The following is a 24,005-nucleotide window of genomic DNA, read 5'->3' on the forward strand; positions in this document are numbered from 1 at the left end:
CCGCCGCGCTCGTGCGGCCCCAGTCGCCCCGCCCCCGTGCTCCTGGCGGAGCGCGCTACCGTAAACTTTAGAAGCGTGCCACCCACCCTTCCCAGAGTCGAGCTGGGCTGCCTGCTTTGTAGCGCTGCATCCAAGAGACCGCGAGGTCCGGTCCACGCGCCCGCCCCAGGAACTTGCCCGGCCCCGGGAAAGCGGGGAGAAACTTTCCCATCGCTCTCCCGCCCTCCCCTCATAGTTTAATTCAACACACGTGTGTTCAGGGATAGGGAAGGCCTTGGAAATACGAAAAGGTTTTGTCTTTCAGGAATGTACAATCTAAATGACGGTTCCGTCCACCTAATCCGTCTTCTTTCGCAGGAAAACCTCTTCAAGCTCTTCAAAGACGGCGGATCCCGAAGACGCTCGGTTCTTCTCCAGATGCGCTCCGCTCGGAGGATTACGGCACAGGGGGGGTGGAGCCTCGCTGACTTCTGCCCCGGAAGTTTTTCCCTCGGTGAAGCGCGCACGTTGAGCCGGCTTTACTGCTTCAACTCCCAGGCTGCGTTCTGATCATGTCCTCCAAGAAGAGCAGAAAACGGCTCAATAGGATCGCCGACAATGGTTCACCCTCGCTCTGCGCGGCTCCCTCTCCTAAGGGGGCTTCGGCTCCTCCTGACGAGCCCGGCGTCGCGGAGGCGGCGAGGACTCTGGCGGTGATCAACTTCTTAGAAAAAGGTGAGAGTTGCGGGCGGGCTGCCGGAGGCCGGAGGGGCGCCGCCTGAGGGGGCGGAGACCGAGGGGTCCGCCTCGGGGTGCAGGGGCTTCTGAAAGTCAGGCCACGCGGAGGTGTGAGAGGGGCACGGAAGGATGTCAGCCACCCGGAGCCGCGCCTGCACCGAGACGTCAGGCAGAAGTGGTTGATCCGTGGCTAGGTCAACGGTTTGGGGGGTTTGTTTTCTGTAACTTGTTTTGAATTTCCAGGTCGCACGTGAAACAACTTTGCCTCATATAAAATTAACGACATAGTCAACGGCAAAATTGCTCCTGTCTAGCGAGCGTAGGATTCTACAAAGCTAAATGCCCAGTTCGGTAGAGATGCGGGTGCTTCCTAAGAGACATCCCTGAGCCTTAGGAATGAAAAAGGTGGCTTTTTCTTTTACCTCTGCACAAGTTCTGGTATTTACTAGCAGCCGTTAATTACATACTAGGTGAGGTATGTCACATAGTTATCTCATTTAACCTTCACGGAAGTCCTGGGAGATGGTACTGTATTATTTTTGTCCATTTTGCAGAGGAAGAAAAGTTAATGGGATTCACCTCGTTTCACAGGTCCAAAACGGCAGAGGCGATATTCGAGTTAAGATGTATTTGACTCTAAAGCCATTATCCTAGATCATGGCTCCCTTGAGTTGGAAAAGCGATTTATATGAAAAGTCATTTATCGGTGAAGGTGCTATGGGTTATAGCTTTGAAAAAGGGATCCGAGTAAACGTAGCAAAATTTTTGTGTCTTATGCAGACCCTAAAGACAGTCTTAAGAGTTAACATGAGTTTTTAATCTCCCTTGGGGATCAGAACAGCATGTTCTGTCCTGTGTATTTACTCCCTTTTTCTTGTGGATCCTTCACGTTGACATTGAAACTTACTGATTTCTTTTCCATCTTGAAAACATACACACAAAAAGGCTCTGTTTCCACCACCCTATCTCTCCACTCCTTCAATGCCAGACTTCTTAAATGGAGTGAGCGGTCCCTGCCTCCTCATCTCTGACGTACTCCTTGACCTCCAGCCGCCATTCCCTGGACACTGCCCCTGCCACGGTCACCCATCTCCATGTTGAGAATCCAGTGGACAGGTTTTCATTTCTTACGAAACACTTTACTTCTTGGCTTACGTGTCATTAAACTTTTCTAGTTTTTCTTCATCTTTTTGTTGATACTTCCTCAGTTTCTTTTGCAGGCTCATTCTCTCCCACCTGATCGTCAGCTGTTGAAGTTCTTCAGTTCTTAGTCCTGAAATCGTCTTTTTCTCTTTATAATTTTTTTTTTTTTGGCACGTTCATTCACTGCCCAGTTTCCCATCTATACCCTCATATACATTCCTAATATATACTATTTCTAAGTCTTGAGTCAGTTGTCTTCTAGACCACTGCTTATCAAATGCTATAGAGATTTTAAAATTTACAATATATCACAGATCAGCACCGTCGTAAAATACAATAAAAATAATTTACTAGAAAAAGGTTTAAAAATAGAAATTTTTATTCGATTCAACAGATGTAAAATTACTGTCAGATTGCAATTAAAGCTTCTAAACGTTTATTCTAATTTTCTATACTTACCTTGTCACGAACCAATAACAAATAGTTTGCCAACCACACTTTGAATAGCGCGCTATGCCACTTCTCTTGGATTTTTCTAAAGTACTTCAAGACTGACCTCAAGAACTTACATTTCTTCCAACAAAACAAACTCTAGCCCTCTTCAGTTTTTCCCATTTCAAACTTCAGAAACCTGGGAGTCACCCGTGACACATCTCTCACTTCTTACATGTTCAGTCCATCACCAAATATTTTCACCTAAATATTTTAATCACCTAAGTATTTCCCATGTTCCTCCTCTTCATTCTGTTCCCACTGCTTAATCCCAGACAGCATCCGCTCTCACCTGGACCACTGCACTAGCCTTTGTACTTTTGCAGCTAGAATGATCTTTAACATGAAGATACTGCATCACCCTGCTCTTTGCCCCTAACTGGCCTCCAGTCGGTGTTAGAATAAAGACCAGCAGCCTGACAGCCTGCTGCTCTGGGCAGCCTTGACCTTCATGTGGCCCCCCCTTGTCTCCCACTTTTCTGTCTGCCCATCCTCTCCCTGGATATGCAGTGCTCCCTCCTTCGCAGGACCCCTGTACAGGCTGTTCTCTTTGCTGAGAAGTATCTTTTTCCTCTTCATTTAGTTGATTCTTACTCTTTAGATCTGAATTGAAACATTACGTCCTTGGGGAAGCATTCTCTTATTCTTCCAAGTTAGATCTCACAGTAAAGGCCTTCCTCTTTTTTTATTGCATTAATCTTAGTTTATAATTATGCAGTTATTCAGTGATCATTTAATAACTGTCTTATCCTGTTAGATTGTAAGCTCCATGAGGGCAAAGACTGTGTCCGCTTTTGTATCCTGTGTCTAGCGTAGGATCTGCCGTATAGTAGGCGCGTAGTAAATATTTGCTGAATGACCAAAGGAAGAGTGGGTGGTTGTTTGACATTACCTGTACTACTACCTCATTAGTTAACCTGGCGCATAAGGTGCCCAGTAAATGTGAAGCTTAAAGTGTTGGAGGAATGAGGGCTGGTGATAGGAATTATGTGGCAGCTTGAGTAGATTTGCGTGTCGTAAGTAGAGGGTACAGTGGAGGCGCGTGGGAAATCAGGCCAGTGGACGGGATTTGACCTTGATCTCCATGAGTGATAGGGAGGAAGCGGTGGTATTTCGGGACGCTAGTGATTTGTCAGACCCTGGTGCGTGGTGAAACTGAGCAGGATGGGATGGAGGGAAGAGAAGAAAACCTAGAGTCTTGCTGAGGACCGATACACCTGGGAGGGAATGTCCCAAGGGAAGGGGAAGTTCAGGAAGAAAGAAGTGGCAGAAATGGAACATGATGAGGTCATCGAATGGGACGCTTTGCTGTTATTGATGCTTAAACTGAATGAAAGACTTGATGTTCACGGGACATTTTAATTTCTCATTTTAGTTTATACTCAGTACCGTTAATCTTAGCTCTGTGAAATGCTTAGTTTTTCTAGATTCATTTATCTGATGTCAGGAGGAGACTAAACGTATTGGGAAGTTATTTTGTAGTGGCAGAGAGTAAAATAAATTAGACACATCTCTTGGTTTTGCTTTCATTGACTTAATTACTGTTTAATTACAAAAGCTGTTTTTCTGATTATTAGAGAATGCTAATATTAGCTCTATGATCGTGATATTTATAATAAATCTTATGAGGAAGTTTGTGGCAGGTTAAAATGTTATCAAGTGTTTCATGGATTTTGTGCTGAAAAGAAAAATATTATTTTTCTCATCTACATTCATTCATTTCACTGATATTTAATGTGCAGCTGCTATATTTGATGCATTCCCAGGCACTGGAGACACAAAGATAAATATGATTCAATTCCTGCCCCAAAGCAGCGTATCGTTCTGGAGAAAGTCACACTGTGAGGCACATGAACATCGTGACATTAAATACTGGTCTCTGGCAGCGTGAGGCGCCGGGAGAATCAGGATGGACAGCTGACCAGAGATGGAGCTCGAGGGCGTGGGTGAGGCGGGCTGGAGCTTTTGGTGCTGTGGCGTTTTCAGGAGTGTCGCTAACTGGGCTGGACTCTGGGCCCCTTTGGCCGGAAGTGGACATCACGGGGGGCCGTTTCAGTCGGTGTGAGTGTGCCCGCCCGCCCTTGGGCACGGAGAAGAGAGATGTCTATTTGCTGTCATGTGGGTCAGAAGTGGAGATGTGTCTTAATCCTCTAGTCCGGTAACGTCCCCGGTCCCCGGGTGAAGCCTTTGCATAGTAACCGACTTGGCTTGGAATTGAGTATGGAAACCCAGGGTCTCTGGTGCAAGTGTGTTCAATGAAATTAAAGACATTTTTTTAAATAACAAAAACTAGTACCCACTCCGTAAAACATCTTTTGGTTAGCACTTGCGCTGTTAGCGGATCCTCAAAAAGCATTGGTTTTTAGTCTTTGTTAAAATAAGAAAGATGAGAACAGTGGTTTCTCCAAGGCATGGTGAGTGCATTCGTGTGGTTATATGGGCAGAGGATTTTTATTTACTCCCAAAGAAAGCGTGCTTTAGCTTCAGTTACAGAACAGTACAAAAATGATTTTCTTTTCCTTCTTGGTAGATGACAAAGTTCCTAAAAAATTCCAGAATTCCCTCGTTCAACTTGGACTCAGCACCATGAAGTCTGCAAATATATGTATAGGTCGCCCAGTGTTGCTCACCAGTCTGCATGGAAAGCAAGAGGTAAGAGCCTTTTTCGTTTCCTTAGTTTACAAAGATTTGAGATGTTTTTGTTTTTAATTGTCAACACAAACAGGAATAAATGAAAAAACTATAGTTTAAAAGACCCTCACGTCTGTATGAACCTTTCCTTCCTTTGATGCCTGCGACGATGATGGAAATATAGTCCCCAGATGTCATACGCTAGAGAGGCCTTTCCTGGGGAGGTCGGGAGACACACACGGTCGTCCCTAGTTCTCCTTTGTGATTTTCCTCTACAGAAATATTGTTTCGAGTCGCACAAATATTTGATTACCCTCCCCGTTTTCAGCTGTGCCTCTCCCCGCTGCCATTCATCATACCTGAGACTGTCAGCCCAGACCTTTTTCTGGGTCACGTTTGGCAGCTTGGCTTTCTTCTCTGCGGCCAGCCCCTGCCCCTGCCGTATCTTCTGCTTCATTACTGGGTGTTCTCTCCTCCTCTGGGGCCCTCTGGAAAGGTCTCGATAAGATATCTCTTATCGCTGCTGGCACGCCTCCCATTCTTTTCATTGTTCTGAGCTTATACTTTTCAAAATCCTTTCCTGTGTCTTGTGGGAGAGAAGACTAAATGTGCAGGCTCAGCTCACTGTCCAGAGCTAGAAATGACCACTGCTCTCCCTTAACTCTGAAGTCTGATGCCCGCGCTCCCGCGAAACTCTTGTGCCAGGCCCCTCACTGTTTCCCCGATGCAGTTTGTGTCCCGCCGGCCTCCCTGACCCCGAGCTCGCCTTCAGTACTCTCCTTCTCCCCTGCCGAAGCCTTTGTCTCCTTTCCTAAATGCGTCGTGCTGTCTCCCACCATTTTCACTGCCATCGTCCCTGATCTTCACAGAAAGATCGATTTGTACAACTTTTCTTGGTAACTCATGTCAGACTGTAACTCCTCTGGGGTAAGGGCTGTGTGTTGCAGATCCATTTACTTGGCAGTGCTTAGTTTTCCGTCTTAGAAGTCAATAATACTCGGTGAATATTGATTTTCTCATTTTAATTTCCTGTGTTCTGGGCAGGTCTACACGGCCTGGCCTGTGTCGGGATTTCCTGGAGGCAAGGTTGGCCTGAGTGATATAGCACAGAAGAACGTGGGTGTCCGGGTTGGTGACACCATCCAGGTCCAGCCTCTGTTGGGTGCTGTTCTGCAGGCCGAGGAAATGGACGTGGCACTCAGGTTTGGCTCTTTCTCTGGTGACTGAATCAGCGCTGCCTGGTAGAAATATAATGAGAGTCACAGACGTAAACCACATATGTAATTTTGCATTTTCTAGCATCCACATTTAGAAAGTCAGGAGAAGCAGGTGAAATGAATTGTAATGATGTATTTTATTTAACTATTATATGTAAAATTTTATTTTAACTTGTAATTATAAAAAACTATTAGTAAAATGTCATTCTTTTTTTCAAACTAAGTCTTCAAAATCCAGTATGTACGTTACAGTTGTAGCACATCTTAATCTGGACGAGCCACATTTTAAGCACTTGGTGACCAGTGTGGTGAGTGGCAAGTGGCTAGTGGCCTACTGTATTAGACAGCACAGGCTAAATGATTGCTATGTAACTTAGAGATTAAGGATGCTAATGTCCTGTGATTAGAGTGTGCCCTGACATGGTAGGCAAGAAAAATTATTATTGATGGATGTTTAATAATGTTTTTCATCTTGGTCTGCAGTATAATCAGGGCTTCTTGTCTTTTTTACAGTTGTAAAGAAGGGAGTAGATTACGGTGAGTAGGCAAGAAACAAGTTTTAATTAAAACCACTCGAGCAAAGTAACTGATTGTATATTTTAACTCAATGATAATTTGATCTAGTGAAAGTTGCTTCTATCAGACTGTTAAATAGTCCCTTATCAAAGACTAATTGTTTGATTCAACCTAACAATAGTTAAAGCATATCACTCATCCTCCTCTTGGATATTTTGTATCTAACAGGATTTTGATTGTTTGCCTATAAAAATCTTATCAAAGTTTGTTTAAAAAAAGCATCTTTTGGTACTTTAATATCATATTAGTTACAATTTTGGGGATGTGTTTATATGTAAGAAGCAGAAAACATTTTCCAGTTTAGCTTGATTTTAAAATGTTTTCTTCTCTCTTTACTACTTTTGTAGATGTGAAGCTTGAACTTTGGCATGTTTTTTCCTTTAAAAACAAGAAGATGTTTTCAGAGCATTTAACGGTTTAGTGAACGGTTAAATAAAAGGCAGAAAGGAAAAGGGACACAACACATCGAGCACCAGCTGTGTACTAGCACGTGTACACGCGTGCACACAAACACACATATGCTTTTTTACTTTTTCTTCTCATTTAATCATCCTCTAAACATCCTGCAAGGTATCCATACTTACCCCATTTTACAGATGAGGAAACCAGCTCGTGTATGGGTCGGTTAGTATTACCACTCAGATTGCTCAGGATTATTCTTCAGACTGTTTTCAAACAGGCCTGCGGTTACAGCACTCAGTTACTAGATTTTTGATGACCTGCTCACAACTAATGTGACTTCTTGAGGGCACAACAGTCTTAGGTGATAATGATCACCCACTGTGGTGGGACTGTGTATGTTTTAAATGGAGGCTTAGTTTTAAAAATTTTATTTAAAAAAAATCATGTTTTAAATGTGTCAGCAGAGCTTAGATAAGAAACTTAATTTCCAGTAAGAAAAATCAATCATTTTAATCTGTTACTCAAATCCTTCAGTTGTGTCTAAAAAATTTCATTAGTAAGGTTAGAGCTCCTTCTAGTGGAAATGATTTTATCTGCACCCATTCTTTTTTCAAAAGCAAACTGGTTGAGTGTTTTTACTGTTCTTGAATATATTTGTAAATATCTTCTATTAAAAGTTTAATAAATAGGAACAATTTAAATATAACTGACTTCAGAATTCTATAATCGAGTAAATTTAAGCATTTAGGGAGATCCAGTCTTCTCTTTCATATGTATATACATTTGATTCATGAAATTTCCTTGTTCTATTTCCCGCTCTCCTTTTTATGAATACACACTTGATTCTTGTTATTTGTGGTAGTTGTGTTCTACAGAGTTGCCGTAGACACTGAATTAGCAAATATTGAACCTTGGATCTTAGGGGTGTATATATGTATATAACATAGATATATGAGTATATATGTTTTATGTAGCTTATAATCTCTAAAACAACACACGAGTATGTAGAGGTGTATGTATAACAAAATAGTGTTTTACAAAGCAACATTTATAAACCCTTTCTATATGTGACGTACTCTCACATTTTGTATTCTATTTAAAAAAGTGTGGGGTGAGATTGACTGAAATAATTTCACGGTCCACTAATGGAGAGTACCCTATATTGTGAAGAACACTAATTTGGACCACTGGCACACCAAACCGAAAATGACATTTTAATGGCTATAAGAAATATTTGAAAATCGTAAACCATTCCAAAATTGTGTAAATCATTTCCAGGTTGTAAATGAATTATGCTTTTGTTTTGGTCTACATTACAACTATGTATGTGTCATTTCATATTTTAGTTTTTGGTGTACTCGATGTTTATTTCTATTTCCCCCACTCCCGCCACCCTCTCCAGTGACAAAAATGTGGATATTAATGAAGAACAATTGGCTGGGTGTCTTCTGAGGAAACTAGGTGAGACACTTTTAAAATAATTTTTCAAATTTTAAGAAGCATGGCAGTAGTAAAGTAATATGTCTTTGAGATCTTGTGTACTTAAAATTTTTCTTCAAAATAGTGTAAACGCAGAGAATATTCTCCTTAAAGAATTACTGTCCTTTTAAGGTAGGGATGTATTTTCTCCCCGCCATTTACTTGAGGGGCAGTTGAGCAGTGGAGAGAATATACGGCTTGTCTGTGGACAAAGTCAGGGGTAGAAGTGAGACTTTGAGCCCTCGAGTTCTTAATCTTTCCAGGAAGAAACGTTATCCTGGCATGTTGGTTTCGGTGGGCATTTTAGGTTAGGTTACTGTCAAATGTGGAAGGTCTGGCCATTTGTTGATACAGTTGGTGGGATCTTAGATGTACGTTGCATCTTGTCCCTCTCCGATCTCCAGATGGGGCTCCAGGAGAACGTTGCGTCCTTGATTTCTCATGACAATTATTTTATTAATACTCCTATCTTCGATTCAGTCTTTTCAATCAGATTTGTTAAAACAATTGGTATTTAAACGTTACATGGGTGGAAAATTGTGCTAACGTATCTATTGAACAAATTGTTTTCTAGATGGCAAGATTGTTCTACCTGGCAATTTTCTGTATGTGACCTTCTATGGACGACCGTGCAAGTTGCAAGTGCTAAGAGTGAAAGGGGCCGATGGCACGATACTGAGAAGGCGTCAGCATGACCCTGAGGCCGGTGCCCAGGGAGTGGCCTCCGAACAGTCCAGCATGGAAGCCAGTACCCTGGACATGTCCTTACAGCTTAGCCAGCTGGGTCTGGAAGAGCCTTGGGACCCCACATCGAGCAGTACTTCTTGCAAACCAGTAGATGACAGAATGACAAATAGAGCTGGTGACATTTCGTCAGATGTCACACAGAGCCCTGGTGGCGGCAGTGGACTTGGGCTAGAGGAAACCACGAGTCTTAAATGCAGTTTTGCTTCTGCGGGAGAAGGAAATGAGCAGCTTACCAATGAAGAGAGATTGCTAAAGTCAGCCAGCTTGGGAGCAAAATGCAACACTGATACTTTTTATTTTATTTCCTCAACAACCAGAGTCAATTTTACAAAGATTCGTGCAAATTCCAAAGAGCAAGACAACCAATTCAGAGTGACTTATGACATGATAGGAGGCTTAAATAGTCAGCTGAAAGCCATCAGGGAAATAATTGAATTGCCTCTCAAACAGCCTGAACTTTTCCGGAGTTATGGTATGATTTCTTCATTGTTTTGCACCCAAAATGGTTCAGTTCAAACTAAAAAGCACTTGGCTCCTTCCACCTCGCTGGTAATCGCTCACCCTCTTTTCCTGTTTTCCTTTTCTGAGTGGTAGCTGTGGTAGGACATGCGAATTCCCTTGGGAGATGCCAGTTAAGTGAGCCTGCTTCTGTGGTTGGTCGCCTTAGGTCGTGATGTGACTTAGTTGCAGCCTTGTCCCTTTTAATTGCATACTTGCGCAGTCCTTAGTATTGGATCTAGAATGAGTATCTTACCACGCCAGATCAGCTGTAATGACTAAAGCAAACCGAACACTCAGATACACTGGATAGAACCTCCTGGTTAGGAAGCGTAGCTGTGTGCGGGTCTCTTTGCATTGTGGCAGGGGATCAAGGGAGTGACTTGGCCCTAGAAAACTCAGGGCTTCCTCTGGGTGCTGACTGCCCAGGTTCCCTGCATCTATTTGCTGAATACCGTCTCCTTCTCTGCTTTTTCCTTTTTCATGAATCTTTATATATGTAAAATGAACAAAAACTCGTAGACACAGACAGCGGTTTAGTGGTTATCAGAGGGTAGGAGATGGGGGGAGGTAGCTAAGGGTAAAGGGGTTCGAATGTATCATGATGGAAGGAGATCTGACTTGGGGTGGTGAACACAATGCAGTATACATATGACATTGTACACTTGAAACCCATATAATTTTATTAACCAATGCCACCCCAATCGAATTTAATAAAAAATACATTTAAAAAAGGAACCCTGGGATTGACATTTTGCTAGTAATGCTTACATTCCCCAAGCATGTCTAGTTCGATGAAAATTGGGATTGGTGTCTCGCTTTATGCCCTGGTCGTCCAGACTTCATTTTCTGATAGTGTGGGATTGGGCTGGCAGTGTGGGAGTGTCCAGCCAGTGTTTTACCAATGCCCGGCCTGGCTTGGTCTGCAGAGAAGGAAACAGTCGCTGCTGGAGATCAGCGTCTGGCTGGTTAGTACATCTTTCTGGGGGGAAACGAGGCGGTCTGACTTACTTTAGTTTTGTGATGTAAGAAGTTTATATTTTGAAGTCATGTTTGAAGCCATATGACAACACTTAGAAAAAACCGGTAATGCTGACTCTAGCGTTTTCCTTCTCGTAGGAATTCCTGCCCCTAGGGGAGTGTTGCTCTATGGCCCTCCGGGCACTGGAAAGACAATGATTGCCAGGGCGGTCGCTAATGAAGTCGGAGCCTACTTTTCTGTGATAAATGGCCCTGAGATTATAAGCAAGTAGGTACATTATTTAATAGAATAAACAGTGTTATTAAATATACCTCTTAAATGTGGTTTTTAAAAAATGGCTGCATAGTATTCTGGCTGGATGTTTCATATGTTGAAATAGTTTAAATTTGCTTTTTTAATGTGTGTAAAAATTAAGTTTGGAAAATTATTTTTGAAAGTAATTTTAAGTATTCTGGAAATATTTGAAAAGTCAGATGAGCTTTAATAGACAAAACTTTAAAAATAGTAAGCGTTAGTTCTTAAATGTATTTTATTTATTACAGATTCTATGGAGAGACCGAAGCCAGGTTACGTCAGATATTTGCTGAAGCCACTCTGCGGTATTCTTTATTTTTAATGTTCGAAATTAGTAGTTGAAGCTGTATGAATCAAAGTAGAGATACCAGCACTTTATATGAAGCATGAAAGAATAGTGCAAGACTAGTAGCGACAGCACTAGAACTAGATTGTAAATCCAGCAGCGCTCTAGTGCTGTTTGGGAAGTTTGATAATTGAGTTATTACATGAGGTAGCAAAGGTACAAACTTCCAGTTAGAAAACAGGTAAGTCCTGGGCATGTAAGGCATGGTATGACGTCTATACTTAATAAAACCGCATTGCATATTTGAAAGGTGTAAAGAAAGTAGATCTTAAAAGATCTTATTACAGAAAAAAAGTAACTATGCATGGCGACAGGTGTCAGCTAGACTTGTGGCGATCACTTTACAATATATACAAGTATCAAATCATTATGTTGTACACCTGAAACTAATAAAAAGTTATATGTCAGTTACATCTCAGTTTTAAAAAAATTACATGAGGTGAAAGAATTAAGACAGTGTTGTTTGTTGAGTCATGTAACTTTGAGATATACATTTATGATTTTCTTTCTTTTGGGTAGTTAGGCGTATCCACTATATCTAGTTCCCTTAGACTGCATTTATAGTAACCTTTTATGCTTAAAACTTTGTTATATTACACTTTGATTCACAGGGACAAATATTTTGCTCTTTAGCAGTGATTCCTATTGATTATTCCTCAGATTAGGCTACCATGTTGCATTGTGAGGAGCATTAGAGTGTAGTCTGTAATCAGGTCTAAAATAATATTATTTGTAACGTGGCTGTCTAACATCTCTATCATCGTTTTGGTATTTAACTTGTAATTACTGCTCTCTTATCAAAAGAACTTCCATTTTTAAAGTGCTTTTTTCCAGTGCTAGTGGATGAAATGTGTAGTGTGGAGCCCCAATACCGAGGGCCGTGCCTTGTTGTTTAGGATGTTTTTGTTGTCCCTGGTAGTTGGGAGTTACTCTTGTGAGAGAATTCGTATCTCCCTATGGAAGAATTGATCATCTTGAAAGTTCTTTTTTTAATGGGTTAAAAAAAATTTTTTTAAAAAGAGCATTTCTACTTTCTATTCCTTGGAGTTTAAGCCTGCTCAGAGGGATAACACAGTTGTGAGTCGATCCGGGCATGACAGTTTAGTAGGCATTAGTGGCAAGTTATGTCTGGGCCTAGTGACAAGTTATGTCTCGGCCTAGACTGCCATCTCATGAGCAAGAGACTGTTCTCAGTCCTGTGTATTGAGGGCAGATCCACTAGAATGTGATATTGGTGAATTCATTTAGACTAAAATTAACCTAAGCTTTTTCAGCTTAGCATCCTATTGCCTTTGTCTTTAATATTATTAACTAAATCCTAAATTTGATATGTCATGTTTCAGTTAAAGAATTAAAACTAGTTTCAATTTTTAATTGAAATGTAATATCACACTTAAAAATTAAATGTATATAATTCATTTAACTTGTTTGTTTTTAGGCACCCATCAATTATTTTTATTGATGAGCTGGATGCACTTTGCCCTAAAAGAGAAGGGGCTCAGAACGAAGTGGAAAAAAGAGTTGTAGCTTCACTCTTAACCCTGATGGATGGTATTGGTTCAGTAAGTATGGCACCAGTATGGTTCTGTGCATGAACGGGTCAGTCCTTAATGACGTGTACATGTGTAGTAGCAAAAACTATCAACTACGTCTGAGTTTGGGGGTATTCTAGTGTAAGGGAAAATATTAACTGTAAAAACTAGAGGAAAGGCCCATAAAATAATTTTCTTTGGCAGATTTCTTAATAACTGCTAGGACAGTATAACCTGGCATGTTTTTCTAGCATATAAAATAATATACAATGATGGATTTATTTTGTAATAAATGGTAGTAACTTAAAAACCGGAAGCAAAAGCTGGTCAGAAAGATGTAGCTGTTAAATGGGATTGTACAAAGAAATTTCATGACTGAGTCTTATATACCCATGTATAATTTAATTCTTCTGGGGCTTTAAGTTTGGCAAATGAAAGGAAGGAAAGTGAGCGTAATGGAAAATGTGTTTGTACAACATTTAAAAGGAATTTACCTTGTCACCAGATCTCTGACGGGGTGTTCACTTACGTTAATCTGTGTGCTAATTATGAAAGGGAGATACTTGGGACTAACAGAAAATGGGAATGATAAAAATTCAGACTCTTGACAGCCATTTACCAGAAGACACTTCTTATGCAAGATTGTAAATAATTCATTTTTTAGAATCATAATATGTTAGAACCAAAAGAAATTATAACGTAATATCAAGTTCTCATTTTGCACATTAAAAAACTGGACTAATGGAACTTTTTGGTTTGCACTGCCTGTTGGTAGAAACTGAACACGTGAAAACAATGTGAAGCTTTGGTATTAAATCTCTGTTATTTGCTGACATCCGTTGCAGTTTTTAAGAGTAACAAGCGAAGGGTCGCTACCTGGTTCTCAGTCTTGGGGCAGTACCTGAGTGTGATCGTCATGTCCCAGGCTTGGTTCTCAGTTTATAAAGCTGGAGAAGCCAGAGTTGCTAGTGTGTTGGAGATGGGGGTGGGGGGCGCAGCTCTGAGGGCCCACCCACAACAATACCACTCACAAGAGCTCATAGAAACCGGGGCACCGGTTTATTGATTTGTAATAAGAAATATAAATATTTAGCTGACCACAGATCTTTGTTTATGGGTGACTCTATTTTCACCTTAAAGGCAAATATATATGGAGAGCTGTCTTATAATTAGAATTCTTGGTGATTAAGAGGTCGGCCAGCAGGCTCTGGGTTGGAAGGTCTCAGTCACTGTGTTGCTGCTACCGCTTTCTCTGCCACTGGGCCAGGCCTGCTGTGGACTGACGTTCTGCCTTTGGCCAGGATGGGAAGCATGTGATACTGATGTTTTAGTCAGCAGATATTTAAGGGCCTGTATTCGTCTTCTATATTCATAATTCACAGATTCATTAGAATCTATGCATTTTCTGTTGGCACATCCAGTGTAATGGATTAGGTCTGAGCTTTCTTACTTCGAATCGCATTCCGTTGAGGCTCGTCTCTGTGAGATTACTCTCAGGTCGTCTGAATAGAATGTTGGGGAATTTCTATAGGTGGCTGATCATGATCACAGTTCTTTATAATTTGTTCCAAATTTTATTCTCAGAGTAAAAGTCCATACGTATTCAAGGGCGGCTGATACTTGGGTGTCGGTAATATTGCTATTAATATTTTCAGGAATTTAAAAATTTATCAAAATAAAAAATGAAGCAGTGAAGAAAATTTTATTTGAATAATATGTAGGTCATAATCTTTGCTTTCAAGTAGGAGAAAAGACAAAATAGTTAAGTTTTAATAACTACACGGTAGGGCGTTACGTTATTACAATAGTGTGAGTAACATGCTGGAGTGGGAGAGACACCGCTTACAGTAGATAGAGAGGTAAGAATTGGAAAGCTTTCTAGGTGGGGAGCATTTAGGCCAAGCTTTGGAAAATGTGGGCTGAGTAATAAAAGTTTAAGGGATAAGACTTAGCAGCCGGGACAGTTAACACCATCCTTGTCTAATTATATAGCGTGTGTGTATGTATGTCTATATAATATACGTATTACATATATAACATGTTGTTTATAATACAATACGTATTATATATATTACTTTTAGAAGAGTAACGTTGTTTTCATTTTATTTTGTTAGGAAGGAAGTGAGGGACAGGTGTTGGTCCTCGGGGCCACAAATCGCCCTCACGCTTTGGATGCTGCACTCCGCAGACCCGGACGATTTGACAGAGAGATTGAGATCGGAGTTCCCAGTGCTCAGGACCGGCTAGATATCCTCCAGAAGCTACTTCGAAGGGTCCCCCACTCGCTCACCAGGGCCGAGCTGCTGCAGCTGGCAAATAGCGCTCATGGCTACGTAGGGGCAGACTTGAAAGCATTGTGTAATGAAGCAGGTGAGAGTGACTTGCCAAGTCGGTCTGTATCGATGGACTTTTTTATTTACACACTGATAATTTATATCTCATTTCTTAATGGAAAAGCTTATATTTTTCTAATCATAAAATAGTTATTGGAAGAAAATCAAGATAATTCAGAAAACTATAAGAAAAATCCCTCTTCACTCCACCTCCTAAAGATAACCACTGAATAGCGTGTGTCCCTTCAGACTTAGGTGAGGGCGTGCACATGCACACGCACACACGCACATGTGACTGGATGCATCAGTGGCAGTATTAATGACAACAGCATTTATTGATAAAAGGATCAGAATTTCCCTTAAGGATCAGCTTTGTGTTTGTCAAAGTGCTGTGAAAGTACTCGGCGGATCCTAAGGATTCTGTGCCTTGGGACGTGCCAGGGTGTTTGTATCTGCGGACGTGTAAGGGCCGCGACTGGTCACGTGACTCTTTGACTTAAGAGCCTCCCCATGGCATGACCGTGGTTACAGGGAGGCCCCCAAGACCTTTTAACGTCTGGGCCATTTTTCAGTGATTTCAATCGTAGAAAAGGTATTCAAATCCAGGTTCCTTTCATAAGCTATTGAAAGTTTTGATCAGGCAAGTAAGACTTTATTGAAAAAGATCTGATGGTTTTGTGTGTGTGTTGTTGTCATTGTTGTTTTTGTCCTAAAAGGATGTGTTTATCTTTTGGTAACCTCTAAAGGCTGGACGCAAACCTCAGAACATCTCTCGTTTGCCAGTAATCTTAGGTTCCTTTCATTTATTCCTTTTTCTTGTGTGGACGTATGTTTCTAAGTCCTTTTATTCTTCGGAGGAATTTTTGTCAGTTGTAGCATTCTGTTGTTCCAGTTCTGTGGCCTATCCAATATTTTCATAAGATGCTTTAAAGAAAGTATAACCCTTGTTGAATTCTTGAGTTGGAAATTAAGTTATTTTAGAGCTTTAGTACAGAAATACAGTAACTTTTACCTTCACATCATTGATTCATAGTTCATCTAGCTCAGTAGGCTCTCAAGACCCTTTCATTAGTCCTTTGCTCCTTGTCATCAGGCCTGATGTGTGCAGGAAAAGAGCTTCGAGAAGGAAAAACAGGTGCGAAAGGAAACGTGAAAGAGATACGGAGGAGGCTTTATCTTCCTCTTCGTAGAGAAAATCGGTTTTCTTTCATTCTGTTTGATCACTGTCACAGTTCCCACGTTAGAGGACTCTCATTCCGAGGGGGACTGCAGGCTCTGCAGGCTACAAGGCAAGTGTGCACCTTCTGGGACAAGGTCCCTTTCAGTCTGGTGTCTTGTGCGTCACAGGAAATGGTGGCTTTGATCATGGCACTGAATTCCCTAGCGGTGAAGAAGCAGACGTATCAGTGGACAACTTTGCGTCTTTCTTCCCATTAGGTGATAACGAGGTCTGGATTATGGGCGTACTCTCATTTTATTGAGCTTTGCTTTATTGCGCTTCAAAGACGTGTTTTTCACAACTTGAAGACAAGCCCCTCCACCAGCAGAGAGGCTTATTGAGACCCTGGCTTTAGGAGGTGGCCTGGCACTGACCCCGCAGTATGTCTGAGCTGTGCCCGTGGCATTGTAGGTATTGCTTTGGACCCGCCCGGCCAGGTGAGGATTCAGCCTTCAGCATCCTTAATCAGACATTTTCTGACTTTCAGTACAGGCCCTCTCGGAGGCACTGGGATCTGGGACTCTTGCTGTCCAGAAATAGTCTGCCGAAGGAAAAAGATTGTAAACATTACACAGTGAGTGAGATACGTACTCAAACATCCGTGCAAAGTGTTTTGACTTAGGAAGTGCTGTGGTTATAGAGAAAAAGTGACATCTGGGCAGACGCTTAAAGAACAGGAAGGGTCCTACAGGCAGAATGAGGGGCGTGAGAAGGCTAGACGGGACGGCATCCTTTGGTTTCGTCCTCCCTGCTGGCATGTGGCCGAGTTGGGGTTGAAACCCAGCCATCTCACTCCAAACCCATGCTCTTAATTAAATCACGAACCAGACTTTCGTTGGAGTGGCATAAGGTTTTGAAATTTTATTTTATCTGTAAAACCAAGGGTAGGATCAATTTATAAAGTAGAAAATATCCATGTTTTTTCATAAGTAAGTGTAGTCCAGAAATTGTGTTCTGAAACTTTCGGGGGAAAAGTGAAGACGTAAGTCACATATTATTTGTAAATAGGACCATCATTTTTACGGCCCTGTAGCACTCCCAGGAACTTGAGGGAAATGGCAAGAAAATTTGAGAAATTTTACCCCTTACTATGTTGCATTTAATTGAGAAGCTGTGATAGGCCCGGAGCAAGGCCTCCGACCGGAAGAAGCGTGCGCTAAGGTGTGCTTGGCGTGTGCAGGCAGTGAATGCAGTGGTGGCTGTGATGCCGCTTGATAGTTGCAGCTTACCAGGTAGTGAACTGATCTATTTTTCCCTAATTCGTCAGTGAATCAGATTATGAGGTCATTTTTTAAAAAGATAAATGTTATAATTAAAGCGTCCAGCAGGGGAAATATGTGGTTTTGTGTGTACTGCTTAAACGCTGAAGTGTGTTGTGTTATGTGGTGGTGTTCTTTAATGCTGCGTAGCAGAATAAAGTTTAAGAACAGTGTGCTAGAATTTTTTGCAGGGGATTTTCTAAAGAGGCAGGGGAGTGGTGGGACAGACCTGCCTCTGAGTCAGGCTTGTGATCTCGGTAAGGCCTTTGCCTTTTCTGAGCCTCACTTTTCTCCACTTATAAACTGGGGTTGAAGCAGATGTTATCTTAAGCGCCCTTGTAAATATGACACTCCCTAGACATAAAAGAGAAGAAGAAAGACATGAGTTACCAAAAAAAAAAAAGAGAATAGGAAGAGTTAGAAGTTAAGGCGAAAACCACCAAGAAATCCCTAAGTGGCTCACCGACATGCCCCGGCCTCACTGGCTGCTTCCTCCAGCCAGCCTTCCCCACCCCTGACCCTCGCCGTCCTCGCTTCTGTGCTGTTTGCCTGAATGGCTGAAATTCAGGTGCGTCGTCAGGACTTTCTCCCACGTTCTTCGAAATAATGCCGCAGAGCAGGCAGGGGTTGATTGAGAAGTTAACTGCATTTCTCACTGAAACAGTTTTATAATTTCTGACTGAGGACTTGACTTGAGTAAATTATAAAATTGGTTAATAGTGTAACTCAGAAAGAAAGATAAAACTCAAATTCTACATTACAAGTAGTAGAATTATGCTCAAGTGCGATAGAACGGGTGGGTGTAAGCCTGTCGCACCTACTGAACGAACAGGTGCGTCCCCACGTATCACGACGCATGCGCGGAGCAGGAAGAAGACACTCAGCCCTGCGGTAACATGGAACTGCTATCCTAGTTAGAAATCAAACGGTTTGAACACTTCATGTGGCATCCTACTGAAATTTAGAGCAGTTATTAGGGGATAATACGAATGGTTCTCAGTGTTTTAAAATGGCTGCCTGGGAAGTTTAAACTGTCCCCCTCCCCTTTTCTTTTTAACATGGCACGTTTCCTTGGGCAAGTGGAAGCAGTCACAGTCATTACATTGACCTTAGAATTACACACAAAGAATCTTTTTTTTTTTTTTTTAAGTCATGGTACCATCTTAGTATTTGGAGGTGATGTTAATGATTTTGGTACGCGATGGGTGCCCAAGAAGTATTCGGTGGGAGAAGTGCGTGCAAAAGCTGGGGCATGTAGTGAGTCGTGGCCCCCCTCCTCGCCTCGGTAGTCTAATGAGAGTGTTGAGTAATCTCAGTTGAGTTGAGACGTGGCTTTAACCTCTGGGGAGATTCACTACCTCCTCCCTCTCACCTTCAGAGAGCCCCGCTCTGTGCCAAGGGAACAACGCCCAATGGTTATTGACGCCTTTATAAGGGACAGTGGACAAGGTGTAACACTCCCGAGACACCTTCAGTAACTGCTGCTGTTTTCGCAAACATTTCTAGTCCATTTTTGGCTTCCTACTGTAAGATTTCTCAACTGTGGCTCTGGGTGGGGACTTTATGTATATTTTGTTTAAAACCAGAGCTTTTCAGGAAGCATTTTCATTGTTCACCAGTCATGCTGTGCTTAGGGGACAGCTTGAGAACTCCCGCTGGCTCACCTGGAAAGTAAGGCACCTTGACTTCGAGGTTTGTAAAGACGAGAGAGACTCCAGCTCCAGGCGACGTATCCTGAGTGCCCACGTTATTGTCTCTGTTACTTATTCTTCTCCACAGAATTCAGATTCATTTCATGTGTTGTCAGCTTAGGACATAGTATCACTCGGAGCAGAGGTTCTCAACCTCTGAGGTGTATCAGAATCACCTGGGGAACTTAGGGCACGAGATTGCGGCAGGAGCCCCACTCCCAGAGTTCCTGACTCAGTAGGTGTGGCTGTACTCGCGAATGTATGACAGGTCTCCTGCTGCTGCTGCTCTGGGAAGCACACTTTGAGAGCCCAGGACGTAGGTCGTTGGTTCTTAACCTCATTCTGCATCGTGTTCACCTCGGAGTCCACCCCCTCTGCGGACTGCATCGAGTAGGGAGGTGGGAGCCAAGTCAGTATGCAGAGCGTTTCCCATGGGAGTTAACAAGCGCAGGTCCTGCACTTGCCTGTGAGCAGGCGTTGGAGTCCCCGACTGAGGCGGGCTCTCCAGCTTAAAGCACTTGCCGGCTTGTTAATCACAATTTTGGGCCCCATCCTCCTGGTTCAGTAGGTCTAGGCAGACCCAGGAATTTTGCATTTTTATCAAGTTACAGGTGACGTTAATGCCGTTGGTGAAGGACAGCACCTGAGATCCACGCATCTGGGCCAGACAGCTCTCTGGTTTCTGAAGAGTCTCTAACTGATTTAAACAACTGCATTAAATTTAGGGAATGTGATGCTCTGACCGCTTCTGAGAGTTTCGAGTTTCCTCCCAGAGTTTTTATGCGACAGTATTTTCCGCTGCACACTGTATCATTTAACTTTCCTGCTCTAGGAGAAAATGAGTATCCACGTTTGTCCTGCAGGTATGAATGATGGTTCTGAATAAAACTTAAAAATGATAAATAATTCTGAAAGATGGAAAAGCCACAATGAATGAAACAGTTGAGAATTAACAATTCGAGATACAAATGAGAATAGAGACATACGTTCTTCCTCGTAGCATTTGCTTGGTTATGCTTCGTGGACCTGAGCGTCTCTGAGCCTTGCTGTGTGCTGGCTGGCGGTCTTCCTTCTTCCTACACGGCCTTCCCGTCGGGGAAGCTGCTCTTTTTAACAGAACGTGGTGCACAGGTGTCTAGTCATAGCATACAGAAGTGATCCAAGGTTTCATAAAACCTATGTGAACTATGTTCCTGATTGTTTGTAGTCTAAAGGTTAGTGCTTATGGATTCTAATACAAAAGCTCAGGATACTACAGGATAAAAAATCCCTGTAGTACGTATCTGCAAGCTTTTCCAGAGGCCAGAGGTTTACAGTCCCTTCCACAGTTTGACACTGCGTCTTTTGCAGTGTGCTTACCCTCAGCTTTCCTAATCTTTCCTTCTTGTGTTATGACATATTTTCCGTGTCTTTTAACTTGGTCTCCATAATGAACGTGAAAGTTGAAAACGCTACAGTAGTGTTGCTTTCAACACTAGGATCTCTTATTATCCGAGCAGACGTAATGTTTAATGCTGAGGGTTGGGTGTGAAGCTTATTTTCAAATGTTATATTTCCTTTATAATTAACTTTTGAGCTGGACTATGATTTGATATGTGGTGACTTGTCCAAAAGCCTAATGTTTTGTAGCTCACCTTTTTAAGCAAAGAGCAGCTGCATTTTGAAATGTTTTATCTCAAGCGGACAAGCTGTTTACAGGCTCAGCTCTGACACATCCTGACATTTAATGTCTGTGTTTGTATTCCTCCTGGGATTAGGCTGCCTTTCTAATTAATTAGTTGCATAGCCTTTTATTAATTCCCTCAAAATTTATAATGTTTTAAATTAACAACATAGATAAGCATACCGCACTTTTTGGAAAACATGCAATGTTAATTATGTAGCAGAGACATGAGTTATATAAACTCTGCTGAATGTTAGAAGGTGCTTAGCAACAGTGTTTTCCAAATATAGGGATTTATTATAAACTTCTCCTTCTAAGGCTGCCTGTGCCATTTCAGGAGAGTGAATATAAATAGAGCTTGATTTCTTCAAGGAGTGGACTCGGTCATTTTGTTTACAGTGAGAGGAAGTATTTGCTTCATGTCTCTAAGAATTTATCTTTAGCATCCTTGCTGATTACACATCATTTCAGCGTGTTCATACCAAAGACTTGGGCCTTGATGAGATAGCATCACAGAGCAGGAAGAATGGAAAGTCTTATTTAAACAATGATTTTGTCATTATTACCCTCAAGTGGGTCTAGTAACAATACCGAACCTAATTACTATAACGTAGCTTTTTTTGAGATGGAAAATTTTATCTCCGTACTAGAGTTCTGAGATATTTATAGCTCTTAGTCCTCCCACTCACCCTACACTAGCTTGTTTTAACAGGAATTTATGGTGGATGTGATACGTATAAAGTACCCAACAGTCCAGCTTTTAAGACGAGTTCTCTTCCTAACATTTTCCACAATTTTTTGAATTCTGCCAATGTTTTGTAAGTTGGAATTAAAATATTGAATCTGTGAAAACTCCATATTTTTTAATAAAGTCCAGGGAAGTAGTGAGGGTTAGTGGAAAGCTTACGGTGAGCTCTAGGTTCAGATGCTAGCACTACCCTTTCTCAGCTGAGAGTCGTTGGGCAAACCACTTACCCTCCCGAACTCCGTTTCCACACCTGCTAAGTGGGGATCATGTGTCTTTTTAAGAGTTCTCGTGGAGTTTAAAATAAAGCCTGGCAGCCGTGGTCGCGGTTCATTTAGGCCCTTGGTAAGTAGGGCCTTTCTCTCTTTAAAAACGAAAAGTTTCCTATTTTATACGTATTTATTCATTTCTCTGGTTGAAGCGTACTTGAATTTTAGCGATATTCCTGGTGTTTTATGAAATAGTCGTGGTTATCCTTGTCTGAGACATCGGGGAAACGCGGACTCTTTTGCCTTGCTGCAGTAGTGATTTTTCCTGAATCCGGATCAGCAGTGGCCTTCCCCTTCAGTAACGTGCAGGCTAGGGACAGATGCAGCTTGTTTGGGGGGAGCCTCCCTGGCGGATTTTCTTGTAGAACTTGGGAGCTGTCATGTCACAGTCTCTCCCCTCCCATGCCTCCCTCGTCCCACGTGTGAGTCCATCGCAGGTCTGCAGTATAGCAAAATTAAATTGACACATGAAGCACGATTACTACTGCGGCGCGTTTTATAAGGGATCATATCTTTATTCATTATTGTAGCTGCATAAGTAAGCAGTAATCATGAAATATTATATCTCAAAACAACGAACTTTCCCCTCTGTTTTGTAATTTTGAAATATAGTGATAGTTATATTTGTGATGTTAGGATATTTCCCACTGCATAACTATTATAGATATTATGTAAAACATGGAATTCTTTTGGGTCAGTGAATTGGCTATCTTATTATTACATATACTATCCACTTGAAACGGCTGGAGCTGAATGGTTTGTCTCAGAAAAACAGGTGGTAGTTTTGATTCTGTTTAAGCTCTAGGTGATAGATACCATGTACATCGCTAGTGGAAAATTTTTTGAGTTGTCATTCCAAGACTATAAAAGTATAAAACTTAAGGAAAGGTGTTCTATCTAATTAAAACAATCAAAAAATAAAATCAGTCTATCTAAATAAAAGTCACTTCTAAGGGTTATTCTTGATTCCTTCTTTCTTTAGTTTTCCTTTATCAAATCCTGTCGGTTCTATCTTAAAAATTTATTCAAAATTTGCGCTTTTAAATTTTTTTTAAAGTTTTGAACTGTTTTCATTGCTCTCTCTGACTGTTGTGATCTCTTCTTCCTGCCACTACCCCACCTCCCACCCCTCTTTATTCTTCGCATTGTCTGAGCTGCAGGCCTTGGAATTACGGGTTTGGAGGAGTCTTGGTTAGCGAGAGGAAAGGGCGTGGCAGTTGTCAGCAGTTAGATGGTGACTGAAGCCGCTGAAATGAGTGAAATCACGCAGAGTGAGTAGAGTTCAGTTATGGAGCCGGGCACTGCGCAGACTGGGCCCTCCCCTCCGAGAGCCCAGGTGCACAGACACCTGCCGCAGGTCCCAGGTAGCGCAGGTCCCAGGTGGCGTGCTGGGAGTTTGCGAGTGATCCGGGAGGTTTCGAATGCTCATGGGGAGGGAGGGGGCAAAGGCTGGGCTGATAGCAAAGAGCTGGCACCGGAGACTGAGGGGTGGCTGGAAGGACGGGAAGAGAACCCACAGAAAGTGGAGATGCAAATGAGATGAGGGGAGATTTCGGGGAGGAGGTAATCAGGAGTAACGGGGCATGGTATCAGCCCCTGTTTGAAGCGCTTACATGCGTTAATGCACATTTACAGCCTCTTAAGTGGTTGTCTTCGTTCTATAGATTTTGAAACTTAGGTCAGAGAGGTTAAGGAACTTTCCCAAGAGCACTCAGGGAATAAATAGTGAAGCCTGGAGCGACCGCCCTAGAGACCGCAGAGGTGTCCAGT

The 24,005-nt window shown here is 42.1% G+C and overlaps 1 protein-coding gene across 1 annotated transcript in view; it reads left to right on the forward strand.

Annotated features, from left to right (window-relative positions):
* The window catches only part of SPATA5 (spermatogenesis associated 5), a 234,734-nt gene that overhangs the window by 27,171 nt on the left and 183,558 nt on the right, over window positions 1-24,005 (forward strand). Inside the window, exons 2-10 of the mRNA XM_015593907.2 lie at window positions 358-714; window positions 4,883-5,004; window positions 6,028-6,185; window positions 8,581-8,639; window positions 9,232-9,876; window positions 11,022-11,151; window positions 11,427-11,483; window positions 12,963-13,086; window positions 15,171-15,426. Coding sequence (XP_015449393.1) covers window positions 552-714; window positions 4,883-5,004; window positions 6,028-6,185; window positions 8,581-8,639; window positions 9,232-9,876; window positions 11,022-11,151; window positions 11,427-11,483; window positions 12,963-13,086; window positions 15,171-15,426 — 1,714 coding nt within the window. The 5' untranslated portion in view covers window positions 358-551. The remainder of the gene's footprint in view (window positions 1-357; window positions 715-4,882; window positions 5,005-6,027; window positions 6,186-8,580; window positions 8,640-9,231; window positions 9,877-11,021; window positions 11,152-11,426; window positions 11,484-12,962; window positions 13,087-15,170; window positions 15,427-24,005) is intronic.

Source organism: Pteropus alecto, unplaced genomic scaffold (assembly GCF_000325575.1).
Source record: "Pteropus alecto unplaced genomic scaffold, ASM32557v1 scaffold17, whole genome shotgun sequence".
Taxonomy (NCBI): Eukaryota; Metazoa; Chordata; class Mammalia; order Chiroptera; family Pteropodidae; genus Pteropus; species Pteropus alecto.